Source organism: Dendropsophus ebraccatus, chromosome 3, assembly GCF_027789765.1.
Source record: "Dendropsophus ebraccatus isolate aDenEbr1 chromosome 3, aDenEbr1.pat, whole genome shotgun sequence".
Lineage (NCBI taxonomy): Eukaryota > Metazoa > Chordata > Amphibia > Anura > Hylidae > Dendropsophus > Dendropsophus ebraccatus.
In genome coordinates this window covers 126,684,824-126,700,777 of record NC_091456.1, presented here as the reverse complement: position 1 = coordinate 126,700,777, position 15,954 = coordinate 126,684,824, and the positions used below count along the sequence as shown (strand labels likewise).

Genomic DNA, 15,954 nt, shown 5'->3' with positions numbered 1-15,954 from the left:
GACATATGTAATATTTAAACATACATATTGAAAATTCATTTCATGGTCAAAAAGAAAGTCGCTCGCAGGCAACAAAGGATTGTATGTTTACAATATCATACAGATACAATGAGCCTTTGTAATAACCTTAAAAGACATATTATGATATGAAATACAACGTAGTCTTATTAAAAAACATAGGTAGAAAAACAGTATCCTATAATATCAGTAGAATAGAAAAAATTGTCTTTAAATCCCGAAAGGGAAAAGCTTAAGAAATTTGGAGTCTCTCTCTCTTCTTTAGTAAAATCATGAATTAGAAATTGTGTCCATTTGGACATAAATGCTTTTGTTGATTTTTCTTTGGTGCGCAATACATCCAGAAGTGAGTCTTAAAAAAATGTTTTGAGCACATAGCCAAAGTGGTCCAGGGACTAGTTTGGGTATCAGGGAACACAATATTTACATTTCTAATTAATACTAACTGATTCTTTCCAGCAAGGAAAACTACAATAGCAAATTCACTCCAAATTGTGCCAGTTTTCTTCAACATATTTCTTTTGCTAAATTTCGAGGCTGTGATTTGCTGCAGCATTCATGTGTCGACACAGCATGTCTTAAGAAGGGTTGAATTTACAATAGAATTATCCACAGAAAATCTGACCCATGTGAATGTATTCAAAGACTACTTAGTGTTATAACAGTGGTTATACACCCTATTGAGCTATGCATAGTAAATGAGGGCAAAGACATTAACCATGTTTTCCAACCGAAGCAGAAAAAAAAACAGCACAAGGTCAGAAGTTCAGCAGTCAGGAAACAATCAATTATGGGCCATTAACTGCACCTTATAGTCCATTATATCACAAATGTCAATGCAAACTGCAGCCACCTGCTATACCGTACCCTTAGCATGTAATAAAAATGAATACACTCCAGAGGGTAGATTTGTACCCAAAATAGAAATACTTGGGCGGTAAACAGCTAAAATGATTACAATAAAACACCACTGTTTATTATATAAAATGTAATGGATGTATTAGAGGGAGAGCGGTGGTTCTCCACTCTGGGATCCCTTTATTTACAGGGGAGAGTCCTCAGTTAGGAAGTCTTCCTCTCTAGCAGATCTGGCACATCCATGCATATCAGAGGGCATTCATTCGAATGGCCGCCATATTATGCTACATTTCTTCTGACGCTTCTGCTGTTTTACTGATGACTTTCTCTGTCATATAAAATACAAAAGTACATGGTACTGTTTTACAGCTTTTTATAGAAGCTGTGAAGAGAAACCTCCATGTACTGTATGTTCCTTTGAAACTATGGTTGAGGAAGGGAAATGCACAGTCCAACCCTACTTATACAAGCATACCCATGATGCTCATTGTAGGGTTGAGTACTTGTTCCAAAATATCAACTAATATTATTTGTATTTTTTTTAAATTGTTGTAAGTATCAGTATGGAAGAGAGTATCAGTGGGGTGGGGTGGGGTGTGACTGATCAGCAGCCAGCTTGCAATGTTCACTAGAGGTGGCCTTATGGCCAACACCCTGGATTCAACATTTCTTTCTCCACATTTATTTGAAACGAAACATATTCTTACAGAGATTGCTCTCAAGCTGGCGATGAAAATATTGTTATAAACAGGTTAAATGACCACAACGTAACTTCCTGGAAAAATTGTAACTATTCTGTAAATGTTGAGCCACAATTGCTTAATGTTTGCTTCAGTTATACTCTGTTCAAGTGAAGGTATCACCAGGATTTTTTTTTACAGATTCTTTACTGATTACAGCCATTCACTTAAACATGTTCTTCTCTTCTAACCTGTTTCTATTTCTGATTGTAATTTTTTTTTTTGCTCATTCTTATGAGGGCATGCTACCCATGGGCATGGTTACCCATGCAAAGGTCAGTGTGCAGGTAGGGAAATCTTCCCTTTAAGTTTCAGCTATTATGAATGGCATCTTATCTATACACTGGTATCAACTTTTATTGTAATCCTGTCTGTGATAAGAAGGACACTGCTGGGAAGTGATCTGTACAGAACATGAAATGTCGTCTTAAAGGGGTACTCTAGCGCACCTTCTTTGATCGGAGCTCAGCCCCCGGCTGGAATGCAGCCATGCTGTGACGTCAGACTTCCAGCTTCTGAGCTTCGTTCAAAGTAAGCTTCGCCAGAGTACCCCTTTAATAGTATGCCTAGTGGCCAGACTTAAAAGTGCAATATTTCAGGATAAGTTTAGGATATAAATAGTAAAATGGGAAATTAGAAAGAATATCACCAAACATTTTAAAAAATATATGTTTAACATAACTTAATTTAAACAAAAGGGTTTTCTGATAACACCTTCCTTTTAATTCTTATTATTCTAGACAAGTATGTGCCATTTATGTAGTTTTCTTAAACTGAAACTTAACAGTGTTTCTTTCTCTAACCTTTTAGTGTCCAATGCAAACTGGAACTGTGGAGTCTCTACTCTTATTGGCAATGCACAAAAGCCAACGGGCATCGCAGATGTCTATAGTAAGTTCCGACCTGTTAAAAGGGTTTCCCCATTGAAGCATCAACCAGAGAGTCCAAAACTCAACGAAAGTGATGATCAAAAAGAGGAAAAGGAAGAAAATGACAAAAATGGCGAACCTGGAAAAGACAGTGTCCCTGGAGGTGATGAGGGATTTAAGTGTAAGAGCTTTGAGTCTAATGTTTTGCTCGGTGAGCTAGAACATTATGACCTAGATATGGATGAAATTTTGGATGTGCCTTACATCAAATCCAATCAGCCATTGACTCTTTTTACCAAAGTAGCATCAGAGAAAAGGACTTCAAGCATACATCCATTGTCCAAGGGTAAAAATGGTCCTATGGGTAACCTGGAGAACCTGACGCCCAATGCCACTCAGTTTTGTGTATTGTCTCCGGTTAAAAACTCAACTCAGTCTACCATCCTCGATCAGAGCAGGCATTCATCTGGGGGATTAGAGCTTTCACAGTCCAACATTCAGTGCAGCTCAGTCCATGAAGCTGAATACCATAACAAGAGCTTTCTGAATAGAGCTCTGTCTGATTCCCATGCACAGAAGCTTGAAAAGACCATGCCCAACGGCCAGCTCCGGGCATTCCACCTGCCAGGGACAGACTCACAACTGGATGGCATAAACGGTAATGCAAACTGGAATTACTCAGAAGGGGAAGACATGAAAAAGATCAAAAGCATTTTAAATATTGTTAAAGAAGGCCAGATATCCTTACTGGTAAGTACATAGCAAATGTAATATAGCTTTACTAGATAGGCCTGTCATTTATTGTCCAACGCACAGTGATGCATGTCTTTCACTCCAGCCTGCACAGTGACGGCAGTGAAGACTCTGTATGACATACCGTAATGCTGCTTTTCAATTAACTGTCTTGCTATTGATTGTGTATGCCTAGTTTATTTAGTAGAGCTAAAGAATGTAAAGCATCAGGGTACATTGCCTGTGTCCACTGTGTCTTACAGTGTGTTAACTCTTTACCTCGTCTTCAAGCTTTGCAGTCTGGTTCCAATCAGCTTATTGTCATTGGCTCACCGTGGGAACACCGTGTTGCCTTCATTAGTATTCAGCAGTATTCTTGCCAGCCTTTTGTAACAACTATTCACAGACAAGAGCTGAACACAGAGTCTAAAATGTCCCACGGCCTGTCCAAAGCATTTCATTAGCATGTGCTTTGGTGATTAGGTGTGACAATCGTAGTTTACCGAAGGATCAAATTGCTAAAAACACAGCTTGATGGAGCAGATTTACACCATTACAAAATTAGGTCACTGGTAAAGTGCTATTCGGTTTTATAGAAAAGTATGGGATTTGCACTTCTAGTGCACCTTGAATGCCAATTAGTCCTTGTAGTTCCACTAAAAGTGCTAAACTGAGATACTGTATGTTCACACATGCCAGATTTATTACAGACATTTCTGCAGCTGAAAATACTTTCTGTACATCTGAAATGTCTATGAATTTTATAGTCCCCATTCAGATCTATGGAACAGTCGCAGATGTCTGTAATAATGTGTGCCACATGTGAGTATACCTTGGTTAAGAGTGTAGTCACATTGCCATAATGTTCCTCAAACTCTGGGAACACTGTGGAAGTATGTGCATGAAACAGATGAAGAATGTAGACGTGATTGTATCATAAAACAGAAAGAAATAGGAATGACTTGAGTAAGACAATATTCACACCACAGTTGATCTAAGCAGTCGAGGTTTACATGTATCTGCCATTGACTTTAATTGTAACAAAAACTGTATACGTTTTTGCAGTATTGAATAGACTGTACTCTTCATTACTGTGATCAACCCACATCCATAGTTTTACCTGCCTATGGTTATGTTCAGACACAGTATGTTTATTTTTGTAACCAAAGTCACCAATATGTAGCCCATAAGGGTTCACACCACAGCATATCACTTGTTTTCTAGCATCCGTATGCTGCTGTGTGCCCTGGCCCGACCATGGGTTTAATCACCTGAACTCTTTTTTTGTAAAATAAAACAACTGGAAGAAATGTAACGATATTCTATTTATATAACCAGCTTAAATGTGGTAGGAATAGAAGATAGTTTTTTTTGGTGTTGTTTGTGTACCGTCGTGTTGTTTTCCACCATCTACAAATTATTGTGCATGTTTAGTGTCTGATGTTTCTGTGGTACACCATGTATTTCTGGAATTGTTATTTTACAAGAATACCAAAATGAGAGATTTACTGGAATCTAGTAAAAATGACATTTACAGCACCTACTGAGGTATTCCTCCTGAACTTTGCACATCTTACGGTAACCAAGTAGCTTGTTATGCAGAAGACGACTGCAATCTTTTTTGAATGTTGAATTCATATATAGGCTTGGAACAAGCTCTTACAACAAGGAAGGATTCACATTTTAGCTTCCCAGACAACCATCTAAATGTGTGAAAACTAGGGATGAACCACAAACTGTATTCTATTTAAAGTTGGCCAAGACCTCAGAGATTTTATGATGATTTGGATTATTGTCAATGTACGAGACTCAGCCAACTGACCTGATTTCTCTGAGCTGGCGTCTCCAAGAGCCAGAATAACATATAAGATTATGTATTTTCAAAGGGCCCTTAAAAAACAACACAATATATTCTGGGAAGTCAATGATATAATGTAAAGTAGGCAACTTTCTTACTGGCTTCTCGACAAATGTCTGAAGCAGTGCTGAAGTTTATGTACACTTAGGCTAAATTCACATAGCATTTAAGGTTTACATTAAAAATGGTCCCATTGAACTACACAGAGCTATGTTACTGTATGTATATACATATACTTGCCTATAGTAGCTCTGTTACTGACTCTATTTACAAAAGTGTACTTTAAAAAAAAAAAAAAAAAATCCATTGTGCTTTTTAATTCAGGTATGGCATTTATTTCCTGACATACTCCGGACAAACATAGGTCAGAATGACACCCTTTTGGTAAACCTTTCCCAGTACAGTCTATGCAGGCTTGTCAGCCTATTTATTTGAGATATTTTCTGACATTTCTGCCTAAATTGGTTTTAATCAAGCGTCATGGATTTAGAGCCCATACTAACAATTTTCTGCCGTGATAAAAGTTGTAACAATCATATGTACATAAACTATTGTGAGTGTATGACAGCTGCAACACCCTTGACCCAACCCAGGCATACTAAGATAAATATAGATTGCCATAGTGGTCTATAGTAATCTAAGTTCAGTTTAGATATATATGCTACATCCCTAATATTGGTGCTAGAATGTTCTACTATTACATCCATATACAACCACAGTAGCATGTGCTACTATTACATCCATATTACAGCCATATACCCAATGACCATACACGCATTTAAAGGAACATATGCTGTTTTCAAATCATGATATCATACATGATAAAAAATGTGGAGTAGCATTTAAATTAGACTAGAACTAAATACAGCATTGCTAAGCACTATGCCACATGGGCATTCTGTAATTCCTCTTCCTTACTATTTTCATTATTAGAGCTTTGGCTAGCATCAGAAAATGACCTGGGAAAAAGATGAGTCCCCAGACACGTCCTAGCTATTTTATAACTCTCTATGTGCAATCAGATATCATCTCTGTTATTCCACTGGTATGTTTTTCTTTAACATACGATAAAGAAGTGACAGCAGTCAGCCAGACAGAGAGTATTATATATTTCACAAATGAGCCATGATCCTGTCTGTTTCCAGTCATTTTGTATTTGCTTCAGAATTGTTTGACTGAGAACATTTTATATATAGCCATTTGATTAGACGTGATCTTTTCTCCAGAGCTTAGTGAAAATAACCAGTCTCTTCTTAAAATGGTATTCATTCTGTCCCAGGCAGGCTCCAGAGAGCTGGCATGCTTGTGGTTACTTGTCATGGTGTAATTCAGCCATAGACAAGAACATTACAGAAAACCTATAGCCAGATCATCATTCTTAGTTTATGAGGAGTCCTATAGTCATTATAGGGGCAGAGAAAAACTGATGGACGGAAATACCGTACTCTAATAGTATACCTAATGTTTTACTTTTTTTATATATTTTTTTTTGTCTAAATACCTCAGAAATGATGTTCAGACTATCTTTCCAGGGGTCCAGACTCCAGATTTCCCTTCTTTTGTTCACCCACCCATGATTATTAATGATCATGTTCCCAAATGATTAGTGGAGGTTTACTTCATAGTAAAATCAATCAATTTAGAACTTTACATAAAAAAATAAATTTAGAAAAATTAAGGACTAGTTAAATTATAAAGTTTACACAAATTAATTCTTTAGCGAGAAATGTAACTGGATCACAGCATTAAGATTGATGCCGCACCAAGATATTAACCCTCCCAGTAGGCCATGAATATTAGATCAGTAGGACTTCAGGCACCCCCACTGATCAGCTGATTGAAGTGGCCGTTCATGCCAGCACAGCAGCCCCCGTAATGTTTGCAAGTGTATATACCTACATGTCAATGATTTTTATCTATTTTTTCAAATCTTCCTGATGAAGGAGCCTCTGTGTTCCTAAAGTTTCTTAATTTTTCTGGCAAGTCAATAGCGGTACACTCCTAAAATACTTTGAGACAAAAACACTTTAACAGAATAAGTAATGCCGGTAAGGCTTTATTTACATGGGAGCATGTATTTTAAACGTATTTTAAACACACGTCTCTTTTCCTTTTTACACCGAAAAGATAGTCCTTGGCTGTTGGCTTGGGGAGAGATGGACCCTTACAAGAATATCCTTGAACCTTGTTGGAGTGCTGCAAAGAAAAATAAAAAGTTGTTTTAGATTCTATTCACACCCCATTTTTCCTTACATAAGGGGTATACACTGGAGGTATTCCTGACACGTATCGCCTGTAAAGGGATTAGCTGATGGGATCACTGTCTCCTGGGTTAGATGGCAGAGAACACAGCCCACTCCAGCCAAGAAGGGTGCAGCTGGCTGCCACCAGTTTTATTTTCTTCAAAGCAGGAAAAATAAACAATAATACAAAAAGAAAACTTGGGCCCTCTGGCCACTAACTAAACAGCACACAACTAACTGCTCAGAGCCAAGCCTAATGCACAGCTCTCAAACAAAATATACAACACTTGGCAACTCACAGAGTTTTCCCAGGAGCAGAGAGAGCCATCATCTTGTGAGCTGTCTGCCCTTTTATAGCACACTCAGCCTAGCACCTGAGTAGCCAGAGTCACTCCCAATACCTGGAGTGGATAAGTGAAGTAGAAGCCCACCTGAAACTCCAATGTAGAATACGTTCACCGGCACTACCCGATTAGTGGGCTTGGCTCTTAGTGCAGGATGCAGATCAGTGCTTCATGGAAGTGCTCCTCATAATTCAACCACTTCGTAGTGCATTTAAAAGCACAATAATAAAGAGAAAGAGATTGAGGGTATTCACCGTTTCATGTGCCCTGTCTTTATTCCACGTGTAGTTCTAAACAAGATTGGCAGGTAAAAATCATGTCGGGCCGCCAAACACCCATCAGTGCATGCAGTCGCAGCTGTTTCGCGCACATGCACACTTCATCTCTTTCATTCTCCTTGCTAACCACAATCCCTGGCTTCTTTAAAACACCCATAAGACAGAAACCTTGATGAAACATATACTCCTTCCACCCCTTTGCCCCTGGTCTGTCACACACTGTATAGGCCACATAGTATACTTGTTTTTACTGTGTCCCCCTTCATAGCAATGCATAGTAAACTATACTGTAAAAAAAAGTTATGTCAGTGCATAATAGTGTATTGGGCCTATGAATATATTTATCATGTACCATTGGAGCTTCCTGGGTGCCAAAAAGAAATGTAAACTGAGCCATAATCTTTTGCTGTCCTCCTCTTATATCTTCAGAAACAGCCATTTGATGATGTTGAGCTCTGTTTTATCTGTATTGGATGTCCGAATATAATGCTATTCAGACATCAAATACTTGTAGTCCCAGCAGATCTCAGATCCAGGAAGGATTGACACTGATCTACTGTTGTACATACTGTATATCAGTCACACAGTTGACTGAAAAGACTTATTCTCCGGTTGTCAGGAATCAGGATTTATTTCAGACGTGTTGTAATTTCTAGTCTCTGAACCCCCAGCATGAAGTGTGATACCATTGTAGCATTTCCCATAACTAGACATTAATGTTTAGTTACATTTCTTTTTATGGCGCTCTAGTTTTCCCACACCTTTGTACCCAGGAGGCCGTGACTGAACCTCATTCTGTAGAGTCCACCAGAAAAAAGCTTGAGTATTGATCGCTAGTCTGCCATATGAAAGAATTTTCTATTCATTAGTAATCTTTATTAAAATTTTCTGTTCTTTGCCCTTTAGGATAGTTATATCATATTAGACAAACATATATTCAAGAGTGAAATTATAATTGCTAGTTGACGGTCTTGAGCACATTTAATACTTTAGATAAAATGTTAAGGGCCAAATTCTTTGCCTTTGGGTTTACAGAATTCCAGCGCTTACCACTGATCAAGAGAAATGAGTTGTGTTGTAGACCAAGTTCTCACATTCACTAGTAAGGGTGCAGCACATATTCACACCATTACTACACCACAGGTGACCTTTGCACATGTGGTTTTCCCTCATATTTTACCCTCATTACCAATGGAGAATAAATGCTACAAAAATACCAAGGACGCTGTGGCTTCTTTCGTAGCAACAAAGTCATTTTTTAAACAGATTCACATACACAGTGATGCCTTGGATTACAAGCATAATTTGTTCCAGGACTGTGCTTGTAATCAAAATCACTCTTAAAGCAAAGCATATTTTCCCATAAGAAATAATTCTAATGCAGACAATTGGTTCCACACCCCAAAAATAATTATTATTTTTTTAATAACACGTAAATCAAATGAAACAAACAGCTGAATATGTCATATTATGAGTTACTGTACAGTATAGCAAACAGCATGTGGAGCATAATGTAAAGTAAGTGCATAAACCTCAAAAAACAGCAGCAGTTTGTAGATACAGGATGAAACTCCAGATCCCCATAATGCAGTAGCGTAGTACAACAGGCTACAATAGAGAAGCAGGGCTGCTGTCAGAAATCTGTGTGGTCACATGACAGCAATGGGGAAGAGTGTGTGTTTAGAATGGACCAATCAGGAGGTGAAAATCACAGAGCTGTGCAGGAGGACAGTGACAGATACTTTTCTTTACAGCAGTGTGAGTGGCTGAGTGTTTGTACAGGCACATTATAGCAGGAATTGAGAGGATGGGAAACACAAAGTCTGACAGAGACTGAGCATGAAGGATCATGGAGGAATGAGCAGGGCATATTTTGGCACATAAATTTAGCACTCTCTGTCCGAGGAGAGAGAGGTTACAGCTATGGAGAGATTACCCCCACAGTCCTGTCCCTTGATGCAAGCCCCAGTCTGGAGTTCATCTGCTAAGGTGAGAGAGACTTCCTGGGTCAGAGTACAGTGCTGTAGACCACGCTATGCAGACCAAGCCCCTCCTCCCACCCAGTACTCTTAAACCAAAGTGCTCTCAATCCAAGTTACTATTAAACCAAGGTACCACTGTGTATATATATATATATATATATATATATATATTCCTTTTTTATGCAAAAATTTTCAGTATAATTTGTATTTTTGTATTTAAACCTCTGCTCATTCTAGTCTTAAGAGTCGAGTGGGCGGTTTCTTTCAATAACAAAATGTCTTCCTTGTATAGCTATGCACACATACACTCCTGTCAGTTCTTCAGTAGGACCTCCCAGTGGACTCCTAAGCCAAGAATAAGCAGAGATGTAGATGAATATAATACAAGTCATATTACATATTTTCTCACTATACCATATATCAATTTGCTCCTTTCCTTCTTCTCTATAACTTGATACTTGCAAATCAGACTGCTTGTTCAACATAACATGTTCCCTTTAATTAAAGTGTAAATATTCATATAAGGAACCATATTAACTTTCATCATGATCCTTTGATTTGAAGAACTGGGGTTGAACTTCCATGAGTAAATTGCATTAAATTATAATTTTGGCTGAATACCTTTATGTTGTCACAAGAAGACCCTGCTTTATATCACCCTGGATGTCACATTTTGTACAACATAACCAGATAAGATATAAGGCCAGTTATCTTATTTTTATAGTTCAGAAGATGGACAGCAAAGTGTGTTGTGCCATGAGACTTAACTGAAAATGTCCAGAACTGTCCAATGTGGAGAAATAGACAAGATACTGTTAAAGAAACACTGAGCGTTTAGTGCTCATTTATGTCACTGATGTAGTTAATATTAGTCTGTGTTCTTTTCCTGTTGTATTCTTTTATAAAACTGCTCAAATAAATAAGGGTGATATGGAACTTCGGACTCTAAAGCCCCTTTTACACGGGGCGACTGTGAGGCGCAAACTAGCGATGTCAGGATAATGGCGGTCTGCTGCCGCCGCTCCTGTTCCACGGAACGAAGGCAGCAGATTGCTGTTATCATTGTTGTTTGTTTTTTAACATGTTAAAAGATAAACGACAGCAACGATTGGCCAACATCATTCATGTCGGCTGATCGTTGTCTTCTATTACACGGGACGATTATTGGCAGTAATGGCCGATATTGGTTGAATACGGCCAATAATCGTTCCATGTAATAGGGCCTTTACATCCCTTTGCATTAAAAGCTTCTTTGTTTTTGTTTCCTGGAATTTAATAGGATTATCTTTTTATGTACCTTTTTTTTTGTCCCACTCTCTGCCCAAGTTATAGTTAATATCTTTTGGAATTATACATGCTAAACAAATGGGGGAGGGAGAGGGAATTATACAAGGAAAAGGCATTTATAAATTGCACTTAGTTTTCTCATTGCTTTTTTACTTTTACTTTGTTTTTTAAGTAAAAAAAAGTATATTGCAAGTAAAACAAAATCAATTGGCCCAAGGGTCTTATCTTAATTTTCCAGAACATATCAGTGATGATGTGACTTGTTTTCAGTGCTAATCTTGACTTTTCAGGACATGGTTACACACTGCCTGCAAACATCTCTTCCTTTTCTCTTCACAGCCTCACATTGCTGTAGATAATTTAGACCAAATCCATGATGAAAGTGGAAACAATCTTCTGCACATTGCAGCATCCTATGGACATGCCGAGTGTTTACAGCATCTCACCTCACTTATGGGGGAGGACTGCTTAAGTGAGAGAAATGAAGAAAAGCTGACGCCTGCTGGATTGGCAATAAAGGTAATAGTCATGCCAAAAAAAATTTAAGTGTTTCTGCCTTTAAAAGAAAAGAAAAAGAAAACAGTAAGGGTGCGTTCACACCTACAAGATCTGCAGCAGATCTGCAGCAGATTTGATGCTGTGTTCAGTTATTTAAATGAAATCTGCTGCAGAAAATCAGCTGCAGATCCTGTAGGTGTGAACGCACCATAAAGAGATATAACGATCTGAAGCAGAGATGGACAATCCACAGTTTTAGGCACCAGTCAAAAATCAAATAGGGCACGCTGGGTCATAGAACTCTCATATAGTATATTACTATTTCATCCAGGTGTACTGTATGCAGTGCCAATATGCTCCTGTGTAAAATTTGACATCTCTAGTGCTTTAAACAGGAAAGAAGACCAAACATATTCACTAGTAGACTACATTTGGTCTATTAAAGTGAAGGAACCTGCTGTCAATATGTTGTGGTATATGTCTGCATACTTTTGTGCCTTTTGATATAAAGCTATAATGTGGTATAAAGGCAAAATAGGCGAATGTAAGAAACTCTGTAAGATTATATCTTATCATACAAGCATAGTTATGTTTCCTCTTATCAAGCTTTTTCCTCTACCACCCCCATGTCTATTTTGTATGTACAAGACAGACCTGCAGCTCAGTGCTGCATCACATCACAAGCTGACTATACAAGTTTATGGAGAGGGGAGGGGTGAGACAGGAGATGGGAAGGGGGAATAATTCAATCTACAGAGAGACAGCAAAGAAATTGCATAGGAGCTACAGTAAGTAAAAACTTCACAACTTAGACTCATCACTGGTGCTCTATAATGCCTTCCATGCTGATGCTGATTCTTAGGGTGTACTTAGAGACAAAGAAGTGCTGTATCTTATGTTTTTTTTTGTATGTGCCATACGGCAGACAAAAATACTTTAGGCTTCCCCCATCAGCTCTCTGATAACTGAAAACTACAGAAGATGCCTGCAGACTAGATATTTAATAAACAGTGCCATATGCAAGTTTTATAATAAAAATAGCTATACACACATGACAGCTTATGCTGAAAAGTCACCTGAAAAAACAGCTACTCTTAGAGTCTACCCCCAAGTTTTACCCCAAGAAACAGCATGTCCTTGTAACGTCCTGCGGTCATGTCTGCTATCCCCTACCTGCGGCAGGTCGATCTGTCCTGTGGTCTGTAAACTCTCCTGCTTTCTACTGGCCTCCTGGAGGATTGGGCTTCCTCTAGGGGAAGGCATGCTCCTGTTCACCTGTCTTTATTGCTCAGCCCACAGGTTCTGGAGAATTGTAGCCTGTTCACCCAAGGGTGTATATAGCAACCACCTCCCCACCTTTGTACTCAGTTATTGGTGTATTTGAATCAGCACACCACATCTGTGCTCCCTGGCTATCTGCCACTTCCTTGCTTCTTAGCCTCCTTCTAGCCATTTGGATCTTGTTCCACCTCTGATTCTCAGCTCAGCTCCAATCTGAACAGCGCCATCTCATCATATTTTGAAGTGTGACCACAGAAGAAGAGCATCTAGTTTAAGACTCCTGTACTCCTTCACTATTGTCAGTCAGTGGTCATAGGGGACCTTCTCTGATGGTAGCAACCTGGGAGTTTCCCGCAGCAAAGCCCATCCTGCCTTGCAGCAAGCTCTGGGGAAAACTGGGGGCTCTTTGAACTCCTTTTCAGAAAGTTCATCAGCAATCCTCTGTGAACCAGGGGATCCAACTCCTCGTGTCAGGTCCATCCGTTACACCTTGGTTCAGTGCTATGTCTGCCTACCCCCCTCCCATCATCTTCTATAGTCCCACCTAATGGAAAACACCGAGCCAGCCCTAGAATGTGATGTGATGTCAATAAAGGTCGCATCCTCTACACTGTAAACTGCATTTTTTCAGCAATCTTACAGTTTTTGTTGGAGTCAAGCCTAGCAGTAGACTTTTTTTTTCTTCTCTCCATTCAAATACATTAAAGCAGTGTCTTCTTATTGGATTCCTTTTTGTGCACCTTTTCATGACCGCCCACTGGATGCTTGTCTATAGTCTATTTACTATAGCATTGTGTTTATTGAAATTGCCGTTTTTTTATTTTCATACACTAATGTGTGAATAGCATTCAGAAGCAAATGTTTAACAAAGTTCTTGGGTATCAGTATAAAATCTGTAACAGGGCTCCTATATACCATGTGCCATTTATAATGTAGGTGTCTTCTTATGTGACACAGGGACGTTGGCCCACCTCAAGCATCAGGGCTTTGGTGCGACTGCCACCTCTGCACCTGCTAAAACTACACTGCTATATAAATGATCAAGAATTACATTAATGTTCTCTGTGCGTTTAATAACATGCAGACTGTTATGTGTTTAGCAGCACTCTTTCCTAAAAATGCTTAGTTGGGACTTTAGTTATGAAAGTAATAATTAGAAATAAGGCCAAACATTGCACCTCCGTCTGCTCATATGTTTTACAACTTAGCAAGTGTATATTTACTTTTGAGTTAACTAATATAGGGGGCTTTCTACCATACTGTGCCCTTTGAAAACATATTCTTTAACTTAGTCTAATAAAAAACTATCACCTCCATTTAACGTGTTGACATTTGATTTTCTGCATTACTTAAGGTATTGGAGACCTGCCATTCCCCAATAAAATACCTATAAACCAAAGAACTTATGAAAAGAGGAGAAAATAAATGAAACTCATATATTCTCTAAAGCAGCTATGTTACAGTATATAAGGCACAAGGCATGTTAACCCAGCAGTATTTGTGTCTCTTTCCTGTTTTATATTACATATTTAGTGACTCCATCATGCTGTTACAGCACTCCAGAACAATGTGTTGCAAACACTAAAAAAGTAGTGAAAATTGCTTTCTTTCATCTATAAAACTATATATTTGTATATGAATATATACAAATATTTAAACGATAATCATCCTGTTAAATTGCAGGCAACTATCGGAAATTCATTTGCGTGTCGTTGAACGTTCATTTAGATCTGACCCTAAAATCATTGTTAATCGTTCACTAATCGTTCAGTGTAATTCCACATTGTTCCTTCTTTTGCTGGGATCAGATACAGTAAACGATTGTAGTAGCGATCATAACTAACAACTGTCGTCCTGTGTAAAATGGTGAACGATTTCAGGTTAACGATAAGCAAACTCGCTTGCGATTGTTCATCATTAATCGTTAAAAATCGCACCCTAACCGTAAGCCTCATCTCTAATGTAAAGTCATAAAGCTTACAACAATTTCCATGGCAAAAACCATGTGGTTCCAGTTTAAGAAACTCAAAGAAGTTACATTTTGGAGCTCTCATTAAAAACAAAGTAGAGCTAACAAGTTTTAAAGGGATATTCCTACTTGAGTAATTTATTCCCTATCCACAGAATTGGGGATCACTTTTTGGTTAGTGCTAGTTCCTGGGACCTCTGTCCATCCAAAGAACGCAGTAGCCTTGAATAAACAGATTGGGCCATGCATGCATGCCAACTGCTTCAGCCATTCTCTATGGGTTGCCAAATGTCACCAAGTACAGCACAATTTTACTGCAGAATTGGCAGTAGTTAGTCCCCCACCAATTTAATAGTTATCCTTTATTCTGTTGCTTGCTTAAATGAGAATACTACTAAAAAGGGGTTATTCAAGCTTAGAAAAACATTGCCACTTTATTCCAGAATCAGCAGCACTCCGTATAAGAGGATCCATTTTTGAAGTGGTTTTGCAGCTGTTGAAGTGAATGGAGCTAAATTGTAATACCACACACATCCTGAGGACAATGGTGGTGCTATTTTTGCCAGAAAATAGCTATGTGGTTTCTTATCCCGGATAACCCCATTTAAGTACTCCACAGAGAACCCCTTTGTATTAACTCAATGCAAATTTTAAATGTCACTGCTGCTTTTATTACATAGGCTTTAGAAAAATACCATATTCCAGTTTATGTCAAACTATTTTAAATGTGCAGAAGCAAAATATGTTGATTATAAATGGTGCTTAAAGTCATTTTAGGGGAGAACTGTCTACTTTACAGACTTGATTCATATCCTCGAGTGTATACAGACTGACAGGTTTTCTAATGCTTTTGCCATAAGGTTCAGTCATGGTGATTTTTTTTTTTGGATAGTTTCCAATGTGGAGTCTGTCTGGTTCAACAAAGATTAAATATATTTGGAAAAGGAGCAAAAAGGGAATTCTCCAAGACACCTTCCAGTCATAAATAAGATATAAT

At 38.4% G+C, this 15,954-nt stretch overlaps 1 protein-coding gene across 3 annotated transcripts in view; it reads left to right on the top strand.

Annotated features, from left to right (window-relative positions):
* SNCAIP (synuclein alpha interacting protein) overlaps positions 1-15,954 on the top strand; it is a 248,530-nt gene that overhangs the window by 187,372 nt on the left and 45,204 nt on the right. For all 3 annotated transcript variants that reach the window (XM_069962653.1, XM_069962652.1, XM_069962654.1), the window contains 2 exons: positions 2,427-3,235; positions 11,549-11,728. In XM_069962653.1, the coding sequence (XP_069818754.1) occupies positions 2,427-3,235; positions 11,549-11,728 (989 nt within the window). The remainder of the gene's footprint in view (positions 1-2,426; positions 3,236-11,548; positions 11,729-15,954) is intronic.